The sequence below is a fragment of the Eleginops maclovinus genome, chromosome 3 (genome assembly GCF_036324505.1).
Source record: "Eleginops maclovinus isolate JMC-PN-2008 ecotype Puerto Natales chromosome 3, JC_Emac_rtc_rv5, whole genome shotgun sequence".
Taxonomy (NCBI): Eukaryota; Metazoa; Chordata; class Actinopteri; order Perciformes; family Eleginopidae; genus Eleginops; species Eleginops maclovinus.
In genome coordinates, this window is record NC_086351.1 from 6559037 (window position 1) to 6575068 (window position 16032).

The 16032-nt window shown below is 40.6% G+C and overlaps 1 protein-coding gene across 2 annotated transcripts in view; it reads right to left on the bottom strand.

Annotated features, from left to right (window-relative positions):
- LOC134861636 (mannosyl-oligosaccharide 1,2-alpha-mannosidase IA) overlaps nucleotides 1-16032 on the bottom strand; it is a 169284-nt gene that overhangs the window by 71944 nt on the left and 81308 nt on the right. For both annotated transcript variants that reach the window (XM_063878974.1, XM_063878973.1), the window contains exon 3: nucleotides 3538-3653. In XM_063878974.1, the coding sequence (XP_063735044.1) occupies nucleotides 3538-3653 (116 nt within the window). The remainder of the gene's footprint in view (nucleotides 1-3537; nucleotides 3654-16032) is intronic.

The window sequence follows — 16032 nt, forward strand, 5'->3', positions numbered from 1 at the left end:
ATTTTTTAAAAGAACAAAAGGTTTCTGTGAGTGAAAGAAAGGCTAAAAAAGGAGTTTGTTGTGAAGTGAAATAATGTTTGCCTCTGTTATTATTTCCTGTTTTTCCCTCCACCATACATTTTGTAGTTGGATGAATGCCTCTGTGGAACCCTGAGTAATGGAGCCATCCTAACAATGCAGCTAATATTAGTTTTTGTTCTGCCTGTTATTGCTTTTAACAATGTTTCCTTCTTCAAATCCAATAAAACATCCATGAATGCTGAGATCATTAAGGTCAGATCTGTGCAAAATATCAACTCCTCCTCTGCGTATGTGTGTTTATTAACTACAAGATAATCAAAGCAAGAACATGAAAATCCTAAAAGTGAGTACACATATTAGTGTGATCTGTACCCATTTTGTGCTTTATTGAACCCCAATCTTTTACAGTCCTGCGGCCAGAGAAAAGTCTTGAAGCAGACAATAGCTGAAATGGAGGGAATAGAAATAACAGCGAGAGAAAGAAGGGGTCTAAGGATTATCAAAATTTGGGAGCCAACGCGCGGGGAATACAATTCAATATCAAAGTCTTCATTAATTACTCTTTATTACTTACAATCTCAAATGAGATTAGGTCTGATGACCAGCCAGAGGACAAGCTGGATCCTAATTTACCTTTAGAAGTCAAGTACTGACCAAGCTGTGGATGAAAGATCCTGAAAATAGAGCCAAGTCAAAATGCTATTATGCAAACAAACCGCGACAATGTCCCCTTCTTCTTTAAGCTTTGTGCAACAACAGCTTTAGAAAAACCGGCAGTGTCTGAGACAATCTGTGCTTCTTTTGTCTTGGTAATTGGCTCTGCTGCCAGAGAAGGCTATACTAAGTGTTCAGCAGCTACTCAGGATCTCATCAGGAGTTTGTTGTTGGGTTCCAAATTATAAGACACATCTCAAAAAATGGAATTTGTTCACTTGGGACACAGTTTTAAAATATGTTGCTCGCTTCTGGCTTACTAAACCATTAGTTCAAATATCAATCTTTTTAAATATCAATCTATTCTCATTAAAAGGAGCAGGAATGGCTTCAGAGTGGGTTTAAATAACACAAATATTATGACTTCAGATGCTACATTTCTCTAGTAGTTGCTGTTATACTGTATGCATTTCCGTAAGGGCTAATTTGATAAAACCAGGACATCAGAATATGTCCTTAGGCTCTTGGCAAGCTTGATGAACCTTTACCAAGTGCATCACACAATCTGTGAAAGGAGCCAGGGAGTTTTTATTCTGAGGCAGATTTTGGAAAGTGATGATATCCTCTGACATACATGTTTGTCAAGTCTACTGCAGAGTCTCTGAGGTGTCGCAGTTATCTGATATCTAAAAACACCCCTTCTCTGTGTAGAGTAGACGGGTAAGTGAGTATGTGTAAGTGTGTAATAAAGGATCACATCTCTCTGTCTCCATTGTACACAGTTCAATCATGGATCATTGACCATGCTGGCAAAAAGCTGCCGTAACAAATTCAAAGATATGGATACATATAGTGGAATTACTGTAAAACTGCCTGATTTATTTTCAGGGAGCAGGAGAGAAGCTCATACTTGGCCGCTGCCAAAAGATGTCATCATTAGATTTGAAAGAACCTGACATCTAATCACATCTTTCAAGACAGAAAACAGCCCCTCCACTAGGACATGTAAAGGATTTTCCAATAAAATATAACATGTTGCCAAGATTGTCACTGTTTAGTAGCAATGTGAAGGACGTGACCCCAAGAGACCACCGCTCAAGGCACAAGATTGAGGTTGAAGGATTATGGCAGATTACACCCGTGATGAAGTGCAGTGTGAAGTGTAAATCAGTGTTTGTTGTTTTGATGATGGGTGACAGTTCGGCTCTTTGTCAGCCGCTGCCATTACTGGCCCTCTTCCCTCACACACTGCCACAGCCAGCAGCTCCTCTCAAAGTTAATAGTCATCTGCAGGAGAAAGATATCTGCTCCTCGAGACACTCTATGAATAAACCTACCGTGGAAACATATCCAGAACACTGTCTCTGACCCAAACCATGTCCTGAACAGCGAGTACAAAATGCTACCATTGAATGGGAGAAACAGAGCTCCATGATTTAATGGATGTTGGATTGAATCACTCTTTTGTGCACCAGTCCTTCCTAAAATAAGCTATGGACCTGAATCCCACATCAAATGTACGTTGAAGGGGCTTGGATATATTGTCTCTTGTGACGATAATGTTATGATTAATTTGTGTATCTTTGCGTCTTGTCTTTGTCTCTATTAATTTGCAAATAAAGCTGCTGTGATGTCTGTGTGTGTGTGTGTGTGTGTGTGTGTGTGTGTCTGTGTGTGAGTGTGTGTGTGTGTGTGTGTGTGTGTGTGTGTGTGTGTGTGTGTGTGTGTGTGTGTGTGTTTATGTGGGTGCCATGAGCGAGAAACTTAGAAGCTGAGGGTTTATGAGAGTTTCCTTTGATGTTAGAGTCTGACGGTGGATTATTTATGGCGTCAAAAGTGGCGGTAATCAAGACGTTGCTGAGCTCCACGAGATAAAAGCTCATAACAAACAGATTCTTAGTGTGTTTTAGCCCTGGTTATATACTGGGGCTGCATCCCAGTGGAATAAATATGCATGCAAAACTGTTGGCTTGATTATATCTTTCTGCAAACAATGGCGTGCTGTTCAAATGTACCAGGGGCCTCAGGCACACTATGCCCCACATGCCAAGATGTTCCCAACAATAAACCCAAATTAAATAGGCGTTATCAAATTATAATTAAGGAATATTTAGTCAGCAAACAAATATGTTCTAAGGGAAAGCACCTTGTCATAACAGGCAGTGAATTGGTGTTATTATTGCCTAGCGTCTACAGTTTGAAAGCATTGTGTAATAACACAGCATTATGCAAAGCACACTTTATTACACCTGGTTGAAACGTGACCCAGCAGTGATCTATGTCAGTTACAAAGCCACAGACAAACTGCCACTTGACTGTTAGCAACAAACCCCATAAAAACTTGTCCTGGTTGGCACTCTCTGCAGCTCCCTCTCAATCCCAACATGATATCAGACCTGGTAACCCTCAGTTGTTCCTGACACCATGATTACAGAACAACTCAAAGAAAGAGCCATGTCCTTATTTGCCTCTTCTCTCACTCCATGTCTTCCATCCAAAAAAGACTTCCCTTTAGCTCCTCCCTGGCTCCCTTTCTTTTATTTATCACATTTTCTGCCCCGCGGAGACCCTTCAGAGAGGCAGAGAATCCCATCAGAGGTAACACGGCATGGCCAGTGACCACACAGGAAGCTTTTGATTCCTGCAAGAATGAGCTTTGGAAAACTGTCTAACACACCAGACACAAAGTTGGAGCTGAGGCACAAAAGCACTGCTTAAAATCGATCCATCAAGCATGGCCACTACTGAAAACTTCATTATGGTAATGGAGAGGTTACCCTTGAGCTAACACAGACTTTAAACAGCGGTGAATGATATAAATAAAAAATGTATCCAACTACATGAAGGAGAGGGGTTTCTCACCGAGTTGAGGTCCAGGCTGGTCTGCACCCACTCCTTGGCATCGTTATATTCTTCCATCAGTCCCATAATATATAGTGTGTCCAGTGAGTCGATGATGGAGGCTCCTCTGAGGCCACCTGAAAAATAAACAAGAGAATTGATATAGTGTCCGTTTAAAAAGAGATGCTTGGCTCAGGAGACATTTTTAACTCATTGTATAACACTATTTTACAACCTTAAATGCATTCATATATAGGCTAAAGTGGTTTCTAGACATGTCTAAAAACATATATTAAACCTGTGTGGTTCTTTGGAAATGCTTTAAATCACACTATAACATTTGTTTAGTCATATCATGTTGATTATATTATAGCGTTTTACCATTAATTACAGTAGGTGTTCACAACATACTTCTAAAGGTTTAATGTTAGAGCTAAAATACATATTTTCTCCCACTATTATTGGGGAATGTAAAATGAAAAAAGTAAAACACCTGGAAAGGAACAAAGACAATCTTTAGTCTAACTGTAACGGGAAGTCTCATCTGTGTAACCACCAGTTTTTCCCACTGGTGTCGTTCCCAACACCTTTTATCTCTCTCCACATAAAATATCTAACACGTCTTTAATCTGTGTGTGCAAAAGATGCAAACTAATAAAGTGCAAACAGCATGTTGTGTTTTGCTGAATTTCTTTTAACAGAGCTTCACACTGATGCTAAGCTACACTATTTCAAATGAACTCACCCGGATGGTTTCTCCTTCCTTTGCAGAGAACAGATTTGTGTTGTCAAATATGTCGAATTATGAAGAGTTTTTTACTTAGCCTCAAGAAAGTTGTGAGTACAATAAAAAGCTGACATTTCATTAGTTGCTTGACTGTGACAGAAGTTATTTGAAGGTAGAGAAGTACTCAGGTTTAACCCCAAAGCTTTAATGTTCTGATTAGCAACAGTATCTTGACAGCATCTGTGATAAAAAGTAAAACATTAAAGTCTCAAATGAGCAGATCTTCTGTAATTGCTGCTGTGATGGAGAATGATAATAGTCAGCTGTGTGGCACATGATGAAAAGCATCTTCTCTAATAGATGAAGAGCGTCAGCTACAAAGCATCAGTCACTGCACTGTATGATGAAAGTCAAGTCATTTAAGAATCAACCACCAGAGGGGAGAAAAATAACTGGTACACAAAGATAATAGCTAGCGTTTAGCAGCTGCTCCTGGGTACATGTTGCACTCATACTGTGTAAAATATGTCTATGTTTGTGCAATCTCATTGAAACTATTCCTTTCTTCTTTTTTTTTAAACTAAATGAGAAGTGCTGAGTGATGATTATCCCATGCCGGTGGTCTAATGAGACTTTGCATGGCCTGTTCTATTTTCATATGAACAAACATTATGCAAATGCAGCTCAACCTATCATAGACAGCTCTGCACAAAGGGAGAACAAACATTATCCTTAATGAAATACAGTTAAAGAGTTGAAGGGCAAATTGTTTTTTGGAAGTTTAATAACAAGAAACTGTAACTAGATAGACTTGTAACTGCTCGGGGGCTCATGTCGAAGATGACTAGGAAAAAAAAGTTGACCTGGTTGAATTAGAGAAGTGATGAAAAATATGTCATTCATCCCTGTGAATAACACCGTTTACAGTAGATGGCTGCGTTGATCTGATGCAACCACACAGCAACCTGGCACATCAAAGTGCGCAGTTGTATCACAAGTTATTGAAGCTCACCAAATATGCAAACGGTAACCATACCTTAGGGCAAAAAACTCTTCACTTTTTCTGCTTTGTAGTGCAACACTGTTTAAAGGGGCGCTATTATGCTAATTTTCAGGTTCATAATTGTATTCTGTGCTGCTACTGTGACATGGTGCGATGTTACAGAAGAAAACAACGAACTACAGTGGCCTTTGAAGAGCATTTACATGCACACATACATATAATAAACACACTACAGGGAAGGGAAAACCCCCCAAAAGCATTCTACAGTCTCTTAAGGGCTTACATGTTTTATTCAGTTACTTGTTTAGTCTATAACATGTCAGAAAAAAACTGAAAATGGCAACCTTAATTCCCCAATGCCTAATGTGACACCATTATCCTGCTTGTTACAAAACAATCAGAATGCCAAATACCATAGATATATGATTGTGTCTTTTTGCTGTACTAATGCCTCAAATTATAATTAGATCTTTGATGCAGCTTTCATGTCGTGAAATTAAAATAAATGTACTTAAATCACAGCAACTCTACTAATTTGACCCCCAAAATAGCTTTCAATATCCACTCTACAAACCATGTAGTACACATAGTATGTAGTTACCCGTACATTATTAACTTTATGTGCAACGCTCTCATCACCGCTGACCTTTAGCCTAATCTCCACAGCTTCATGGATTATCTGATAAAGTTAGCACGGATTCCAAAAGCCATGTGGGGCAGGGATCAATGACTTGGCTTGACTAGGTTATGGGTGCCATATGCGTTGGGCCATAAATCCCATACTATATTTAGTCTCAGAGGCAGAGAGAAACAGCGTAAAGCTTTCTGCACCTTCCAACTCATCCGTTAAGTCATATTACATTACTAGCAAGTCATTTCTTCTCATTAACTTCTCCTGATTCTGTTACAGTATCCCATACCTAGCTTGTAGTCCTGAAAAGGTTGCCGTGCCATGGCTTTGACTTTTCAGATTGAATTTACCACACTCCCCCTCCCTCTGAAATCTCATCTGCTGTACTTTGCCTTCTGGCAGTTCACCTCATATTGTCAGCGAGAGGGCAGTGCTAGCCTGAAGCAGGACACATGTAGTCTACATAAATGTAGAGGACCATCTGCTGAGTGTGAGCCGTGTCCTAGTACTCTACTGTATGCACATAAAGACCCCCTGCTTCTGCTAATGGTACAGAGCAAGAACATCAAGCATATTTCTAGAACTTTACTTTGACTCTATTATATTATAATGGATTTTTATGTTTTGCTTACGTAGCAGCCCCATCTCATTTCGATTACAAATACTGACTGTGACAACTGAGAGAAAGAGAGTATTCAGATATCTAATGCACTCTAGTTATACAACCTCAGGGTAGCTGTTTCTGGCTGTGGGCGAAGCAGCCAAGTGTGGAAAATTCCTATTGAAAACAGCACCAAAGCTAAGGTGATTGATTCACTCTGAGGACAGATGGAGCGGATCAATCCATCATGGTGTTCTTCTTCAGCTTCCGTGGTCTAAGACCCTATTTATTTCTGAAGACATTTGCAACAAATGAAAATAGCCCTGAGGGATCCTCTTGACACTGCGTAAATAGGTGTTTTCTAATGTGCAATTATAAAGATTGATAAACATGCACACACTGACATGCTTTATGGATTTCATATGCATTCTAATACGTTATGTAATGGCGTCATATTTAATGCTAAGGAGGGCTGGAAACTAATTAAATTACAGCCTTGCATTGGTATGCCTGTATGGGCGCCAACCTGTCTAGATGTGGTTTAATCCATGTCTGTCCAAATGATTTTGTGAAGTCACAGTGACCTTTGCCAGCCATCATTTAATCAGTTCAAGTCCAAGTGGACGTTTATAACAAATTAGAAGATATTCCCTTAAGGTATTCCTTAGATAACGCGTTTACGAAAATGGGACAGAAGGTCTACCCGAAAACATAACAAACAACCAATGCCTTTTTTTAGTTACATACATTTGATACATTTTTACATACTATGGATAAATCAGACGTTTTAACAAGTAGGAGAAAATGAAAACTTTTAAATAATTGATGCATCGCATTGAGAGTAGTCTTTGGTTTGGTAAATATTTACTCACAGCCCATCAAAGCTAATAATGAAAGTAATAGGAAACAAGAAGTAAACATAGTATCAATCCATTCTTAATGAAAAACGTTCCACAGAACAAAGCTTAATTTCCAACTGGGCAAAGCAGGGAAAAGACCTGAGGGCCCGGGACCCCACATTCACTGCATGTAAAGTGCTTTTGGTAATTTGATGATATGGAAATGTGTAAGGGAATTCACACCACTGAAGTACAATATCAACTAAGGCAGGTTTCGGGTCAGAATTGGAGTTCAGATAAAGGCAGAATGGACAGAAACCAGTAATTAACCAACATTTAACATATTACCAAAGCCCTGTCAAACATTAGCTTAGAACATTAGTTTGATTTAATTATATTCTTGCTGCTCAAAGTGTGCGCGTCATGCATGTCCTCTGAGCATCCATATTAGAACGTATGAATTAAGTGTGCACAGGAACGAGTATAATATGTGTGTGTGTAGTCAAGCAGAGTACATGGAAAGCCATTAGTGAGACATTGGCTGCTGGATGTTCATTTATCATGGCTGTCACAGGCCAGTCATCGTCGGTCAGGGGGTTACATTAGACGGCCAGAGTCCGCATGATCAATCACTCACTGCAGCAACTTTGTGTGTTGTGATATTACAGGCCTCGCTTTCTCTTCCTCTCTTTTCTTTCTAAACGTATACACATACATCACCCTCTGATAAACCACTCCTTTATTCCATCCCGCCGGGGTTGGTTCAGAGGCAACATATCTGCTCTAATTTCATTTAACCAGCATAGACTGCGCAATGTGCATGCAAAATATATGCTGATCTCCCTGAAAGGCCATCCGATATTCGTTACGAATCCCATTTGACTAAGTGCATTAAAGATGCAATAGAGCTAACTAGATAAGAATAATACCATTTCAGAGATGGAGGGTTTTCATAAACCCGTGGGAAAATGGGAGTTAAATCAGAGCTATACATTTCTCCTTTTAGCTTGTGACTCATTGCACTAACAGCCAAGGAATAAAATATTAAACATGGGGTCAATAAGTCCCCTTTTTAACGTCATCAAGTAAATATAATCCCTGCAGACGCTGGGATGCACATGAATTACACGGCCCTGGTACTAGTGGTTGCAAGCACCCAATTATCAATCGCAGGGGCAATGAGCATCTTGTTAGCGCTAATGCTACCTGGCACCAGAGAGACAGGGTTAGCGAGACGGTGTGTCTGTGTGTGATGTTAACGATACTTAGCTGTTGCTATTCGCGGCACGTGGCTAGCTGCACAGAAAAAGTGCACGAAGGAGATGACTGTAGGAGAGAGGAGTTTTAATGGAGAGCGCCAAGAGAGCACTGGTGGGGGAGAAGAAAGCAAGTTTAGAGAGTGACTGGGTTTAAGAGGGGTTAGTGGGTAGAACAGCTAAGAAAAAAGGCAGGAGAAACAGGAGGAGAGAAATGTCATGTTCATCAATCAAGGTGGACATTTCTGAAAACGCTTGAATGCCAACCGTCGGCCTTAAGCATCCATGAGGAGCAGATGAATCAGGAATAATCAATAATAGGTGAGGAGGGGGGGATCAGCTGGGTGTGCTGGAACACATACATATTTAAATTCTGACCAAAACCATAATCTTTCCCTACTGTGAGCCGAGCACTTGTTCTTGTAATCATGACGACCTTTAACAAAGTAGTAATTTTAACCAAAACCATGATCTTTCAACCTAATCATGCCATGTTTGTGTTTAACCTGATGACAATTTAACTTATTTAACAGGACTTTTCGCACCCCTCCGTGAGATAAAGATCACCAATTGGAATGCAGAAAGTATTTTTGGCTCAAAACTGTTAAACGACATTGTGCTCGACGACATAGACCGTGAAAAAGTAGTTTTTTTTGCCTGAAAGTGGTTTTAACTCCAGCTGGCAGTACTTGCTGGATTAAAAAATATGGCCAAAAATGTCCATGCAATGAGGTCTTACCAGTTATAAATTGTATATCCTTACATAACTTACATAACCAGGTGTTTTTAAAGGAAATTCAAAAGACTTCACTTTTTTTTTTAATGAAAATTGGCTAAGAGATTTTATTTTATTGAGTATTATTAGAAAAATATTGCTGGTGCTGCTGATTCTCTTATATGAAGGTAACATACCTGGCTGTCCAAAACTGGGCCAAATTGTGTTGAAAAGTTCAGTTTTGAGATTATACTGCTTTGATTACTACATTTTAAACATGGAACCGGTTATATACATAATCTCCTGGACATTCATTTGATTAAAAAAGGAATCCTTTAGCCACATTATATGCTCTTATAGCATGTTTACAAGCGAGACGCCGCCAAAGTATAGGCAGTTTTTTAACTTGGGCTTCATCCCGGATTTGTTTAAATACATCTACAGCTGCTTGTGTTTGTAAGCATCCCGACAACAACGTATTTCTGACTGCTTGGCTACCAAACACTGTGGCAACCATCCAAAGATAAGCCAGCAGAAACTGAGAGTGCCACTACCAGAGGGAACTAGCATTGAAACCTTCTTCTGCAGCTGCAAATATAAGATCCTTACTTCCAGATCCTATCCTATCCCTGCTACAAGCCTTAAGAGGAGGAATCTAATCCCACTGATTACCAATGTAAAGACTACTCTACCAGTTACTCCGCATACATGGGGCTCATTATACATGTTCAATTGAATCCTCGATTTCACTCAAGACTGCACAAGTTGTTCTCTTTACGCTGGACAAATTGCAAGTATCTTACATCTTCCCAATCAACCATTGAGGATATCTAATCACAAGTAATACTGCAGAACACGAGAGAAAGAGTCTGGAAGAGCAGCTGACAGAGTTGTCTGAAAGCTGTATTTACTGAGAAGCATTGCTTAAATCATAAGGCTAAGAAAAGCTGACTCGCATTTAGGAACATGCAGCGTTTTGTGAGACATTGATGGAGCACCACTGTCCTGATGGGACAAGTGGGCGATGAAGAGGGGAGGTGGAACGTGGCAGAAAACACTGACAGGTAACCTCTTAAAAAATACTCTTTTTAGGTGAAAGATCCCTTTCAGATAAATCACCCAAAACAATTGTTCAGAGCTTTTATATAGCATTCATCAAGCATGTCGTCCAAAAGGGTGTTCTGTTTGAGTTTAATCCTACAGGTCATTTTCTGGAGCTATTAATAATCTTATATGTTACGCTAATGCCTAATTAAAGACACACGTTAAATATTTTAATGCTGAAGTTTGTTTGAAACATAACAATTACTTCAACAGTTTGTCTTCCGAGTCAGTTCTGTGTGTCAGGATATTTGAGTGTAATCCTTCCTCTCTGTGTGGATTCATCTGTATGACTGCCTTGCTGCCATGGCTACCAGTTTTGTGCATATTACTCCCACTGTTTCACTCCCTACCTCTCAGTGAAGCACCACATGGACAGCATTAGAGGCAACCAGTTCTGATTGCTCCCCGTCTCACCCGTCAGACTCCCCCGCTCCCTTCCTCCGTCTCTCCATTCTCACCATTATCGTAATCACACAGCCAAACTGCTCTGCTAAAAGACTTGCATCTAATGGGGCCTTGTGCCTTCCAATGCGATAGCAATAGCTTTGCAAGACAAAGGAAGGGACAGAGAATTGACAGATCAAGGCACATTAAAACCGGAGTCTAAATGAATTTAGTCCATTATGAGGCCCTCAGAGGACGAGGCAGCTGAAAGAGGATTCGGATAAAATCACAGCCAGCAAGATCCTTTATTTCAAAGCCAATCAGTGTTTAGTCTGTGTGTGTTGCACCAGGCAGCTTGATTACTACTTTTCAAAGGGAGGCAGGATCAATTTCTTATTGAATTTTGAGGTACTGTAATTTAGTTTGATGCAGTAAGCCTTAAGGAGAACTGATTCCAATTGATATCTTATTCTTCTTTTTCAGACAAGCTACTACACTTTTAAACAAATGCAACTTGGGAAATCTATGGAGTTTGTTTGCAGCTTCTGATCTATTCTTCCCTGTCATGCACACATGTCTTGTGGAATTAAAGTGAAATACGTTTGTCTGGATAGAGTTTGCTTTAGTGCTGGCAAGCATGTAGGAAATGTGCGTGGAGCGGGGCATCAGTTCAGCCTTTGAACTCAAATTACACAATGTTTCTGTGTTGATTGTTTTTTAGTTAAAAGTGGAAGTCAATCTATGACTGTGCCACAGTGTGAGCAAAGAGCTCAGTAAAGGTGGCAGAGTAGAAATGTCTTTTTTTATTAAGTTTAAGGCACAGGCCACTACACATATGGAATATTTTAAAGTATGGAAATTGGTTTGAATTTGAGATGGCTTTCAGGGATATCAATGAACTATCAAAGTGCCAAAGACTGAATAGCCAATCAACACACCTTAATCTCATCACAAACAAATGCAAAATGCACACTGTCCAGCCATGATTAGTGATGCTCAAGACTTTGAGCGGTACTCACGTCAATCTAATTGCAGCAATCTAATTTGCCACTCTGGGAGAGCGTGGTGTGTCAGTGCAGCAGCCCTGTCTGATATGACAGCCCCTCAGATGAGATTACACACCGCACACAGTGTTATCGAACCCATCGCCTCCCCACTCTCCCAAATGCCTCTCATGCATTGATCAACCTTAACGCAGTGCAGTAAGAGAGGGGGGAATCATACATCTGTTGCTCTGTCAACCCTCACCATCTGATTGGAAGTGACAGCAAAAGCTAGAGGCTCTGATTAGGCGTTTGATAAATACACTCAGCCACAGTCCTACAGCTGCAACCAGTCGTAAGGTCATACTAAAATCCAAAAGTAAATCAATTTTAAACAATATTCCCATTAAAAAATCCAGACAGGCAAGAATTAATGCATATATTTGAGGCCTCAGGTATAACCTTGAAAGAAATCCACTTTGCAAGCTTAATGTCTTATTTCTTCTATAGATAAAGCGAGGTTGTGCATCCCGTCCACCAGATCTCATCTGAATGGAACTTTCTAGCTCACTAGTTGCAAGCGGAAAACTTGCAGCCCAACCAATTTAGGAAAGCTGTAATAACCTGTTGAAAAAAACTACACGTCTGCTGGGGAAATGAAACCATCTAAACAGAGCAGTCGCTTCCCATCATTTGTGCAGCCCTGCAGGCATTTAAAGGAAGAGGAGGAGTAAGGAACCTGTGTGTGTGTGTACATCTAGAAACATGTATATACATTTATTCCATGTCTTAAATGACGGGTCTGCAGGACAGTCCAACTTTAACAGGTTTCTAACAGGCAGTATAGAAATAACCGGAGCTTCTGGCATATGTGGTTAAGTGAAACGGTGCGCTTATTAAAAAGAAGGTTTTAATTAAGAAGAAGACTGTGAACCATTTCAAATTTTTCAATCAACCTGTAGAAAGCCCATTTAGGGACCACTTGTGTGTACACTGGAAGTAACCGCTGCTTGCTGACCTGCAATTTCACACTCAATTACAGCGTGAATGCAAACTTTCTAACAATATTTCCTAGAGGAATGCAAGTTAGGAAACTTGAAACACTTGTCCACATTACTTATCATCAATTCCTATTTCCCTGCTTCGCACAATCCTCTGTTTATTTCAGTGTCAACATCCTCCTTTCCAGGATGCCGAAGGCTGTTAGCAGCATTCACAACCCCCTCCACCACCACCACCTCTGAAGTGTGGCCCAGACTGTCAAGCTCAGTGGGAAAGTTCCTCCAACCCTCACGGCAGGAAACACCAACAGAAGGAATTCATTTCATGCACATTTACTTATTCATTCTTCCATCGCTCTTCTCCCTTCCCCTATCCACCAGTTGAGAGTCACCACAGAGGACTTGAACCTTACCTGGCAATGATTTGCTCTGGATCAGACGGGAGGAAAATATTTTATGGAGACACAGATTGAGCGCAGGATGATACAGGCGAAGCGGGAGTCTGTGTGCATATGTGCATGAGAGACACAACAGGCTACAGAGGTCAACCTTTGCTACTGTTTAATCTTTGCTTCCCTCAGAAAGTCAGTTCCAACGCTTCGAGGTACGTCGCTCACCGCGGGAACAAAAACATTTTTGCTCTGTGGGTTGCCAGTGTGTGAAGGAGCGAAACCACATCTAGTCTGAGCGCTGCAGGAATCCAGACGGAGGATGTGCTGAAATGTTAGCACATCCGTCTGTTTTTAGAGAACATAAAAGGAAATATCAGAAAAGCTACGGGTGAATGATAAATGAGCAAAAATAAACGTTCCTTTCCACCTGGCAGACAGGGGTCTGAGGGGAATTTAAACAGGATTTTTATTGAGAAGGCTGCAAGTCTGATGAGTCACGTTGAACAGTCTCAAAGATGATGGATGGAAAGATGGGTGGGGGGGGGGTGCGAGACTCTTCAGCTTAGTCAAATATTCAGACTAAGAGAAGAGACAGCAACGGTGCAAAGCTAAAGAAAAAGTTCTGTGTAATAATAGTTTTTAAAATAAGTGAATGAAGCTAAATCTGCTCCCTCATACTGCCACCAGCTTAAGAGCTTGGCAGGAAATGCTTGTGATTAAAACTGCCAAACATGGATTACTACAAACCAAACGGCATGTCTCATGTTTCAGAAACGTCATTATCAGAGAGTCTCCGGTGGTACGTCACTGCAGACTGGTCAATGATCACAGATTACATAAACACAGGATCCCAAGCGATACAAAACCACCAGATTAAACAACATTTGAGGCTTTATCTAGATGAGGCAAGTTTGTCCTTCACCCTTGCATCCACCAGCGATTGAATCGTTACAGTGGAAGAGAGAACAGAGTCCCTTGTAATCCTCCTGCTTCGTCCTACATTTTGCAAACAGACTTTCATCATTTTGGATTAAATCCCACCACAGAGGCTTCATGATGTGCTTAGGCCCACTGGGGGGGAACTTCCTCTAATCCGATACAGGAAGAACAGATATTTGTTGATGATGATAATGAAAGATGACGTCCCTTTTACGTCCTGTCATCCTCTGTTTTTCTTCACAATTACTTTCTTCCAAGGGTCATGATAGTTCGGATTGAGAGGGCATCAACAATTAATATATCCGGTAGTATTTTCTTTATCCAAAGCAATGGACAGAAGGGGGTCATAAACTGTACAGATTCTAAAGTCCTCTAAGGCCAATATCAGATTTTATTTGACTATAACTGACTTGGCTGTGCAACAAATTACAAATGCATAACCCTGTCACCAGCGCAGCCTGCTAGCCTTTGGTACATGTGAAGCACTGGGTGTGCTGTGATCTCCAGGCAGTGATGCAGCCGCAGTGCCAGCAGACGCAGAGCAGTGCGGCCAGGACATTCATTACACGCAGCGGGACGAAACCTCTTCTGACATCAGCAGAGCGCGTTATCAGAGGCTCGCTGTCTAGGAGGAGAGGAAATGGGTTCTTTGTTGTTGTTTTCAATCCCTTTGTGTAAGAGATGACTCTAGATCCGTATATCTATGTTTCAGACAGTATTTCTACTTCTTTACATGGTTCTTAAACTGATCTAAACATTTGATTTGGCCATTTACTTTACTGTATTAAAATGATTGCATATGGTCATCAGCCACCGTCACAACCCAAATATTAAAGCTGCTCCTCTTTTCTATAATGCACGACAAACACATGGCCTATGGTGGAATAAGTGGTAACATTAGTAAGCTAGGATAAGTAGCTCCTCGTATGAAGTGGAAAAGAGAAAGGATGACTTGCCCGTCCACATTTTGAATGTTGTAAAGGGCCATAATAGCTACATCTTTTGAAAATGGAACAACATTTCGGTCTAAACATTGTAAGGCTCAGTAGTGCACAACACATGTATTCCCAGAGGACCAAAGCTCAGTAGCTAATACCATAAATAATCAAGTGTATTGAAAAAAAATATCATTATTATCTGTAGCATTAATAAAGTTTACACAGTAATTGACACGAGGTCTGAGTTTCGGACAAATGAGACGGGGTGGATTTATGGATGATGATGTGTTTGCTTGGGATTACTTGTACTCCTTCAATGTCTGACAACTGTATAGCACAGCAGACTGCAAAGAGCAAACGCATCTTGTACCATTAAAAAAAACGGGATAATGTACACATTGTTTTTCTGTGCACTAGACCCTGACTAATACATATCGTCAGGCCACTGTTATCAGATGATATTAGTTTATCATAGCTATATTGTTATATGCATGGATGTGCAGGGCATTAAACCACATGTTTCAACATCTTAACTCAACGCGTTTTATTCACGTTTGTTGATGTTATGTTCATGAAAAAAATGCAAATTGTTATTATACTTCGGGGAGACTGTCAGTATTCATTTTAGTATTCTAGCATCGGTTGAGATAACTGTGCCCATCCCTGCATATCTTAGTTAAACGGTCGTATCTATAAATCATTACCCATCCCCCGCTGCTGCTGTACATTAACACTATAAAAATGTTTCCGTCACACTATTATAATTATATGTGACGTGTCCTGCCAGCAGTTTCAGCAGGAGGCCTTATTGGTTCCACAACTAATAAGCACCATCAGAAAGAGGGTCTGGATGCACTATCCAGTGACAGGGTAGGATGGGAAGGGGTGTGGGGTGTATGTGGGGGGTGGGGAGGGGGGGGCAGATTCTGATTTGTCCCCTGGCTCTGGTTGCTATGGAGACCGATGATATCCACCGCATCATAATGGAGCCCATGGGATATTG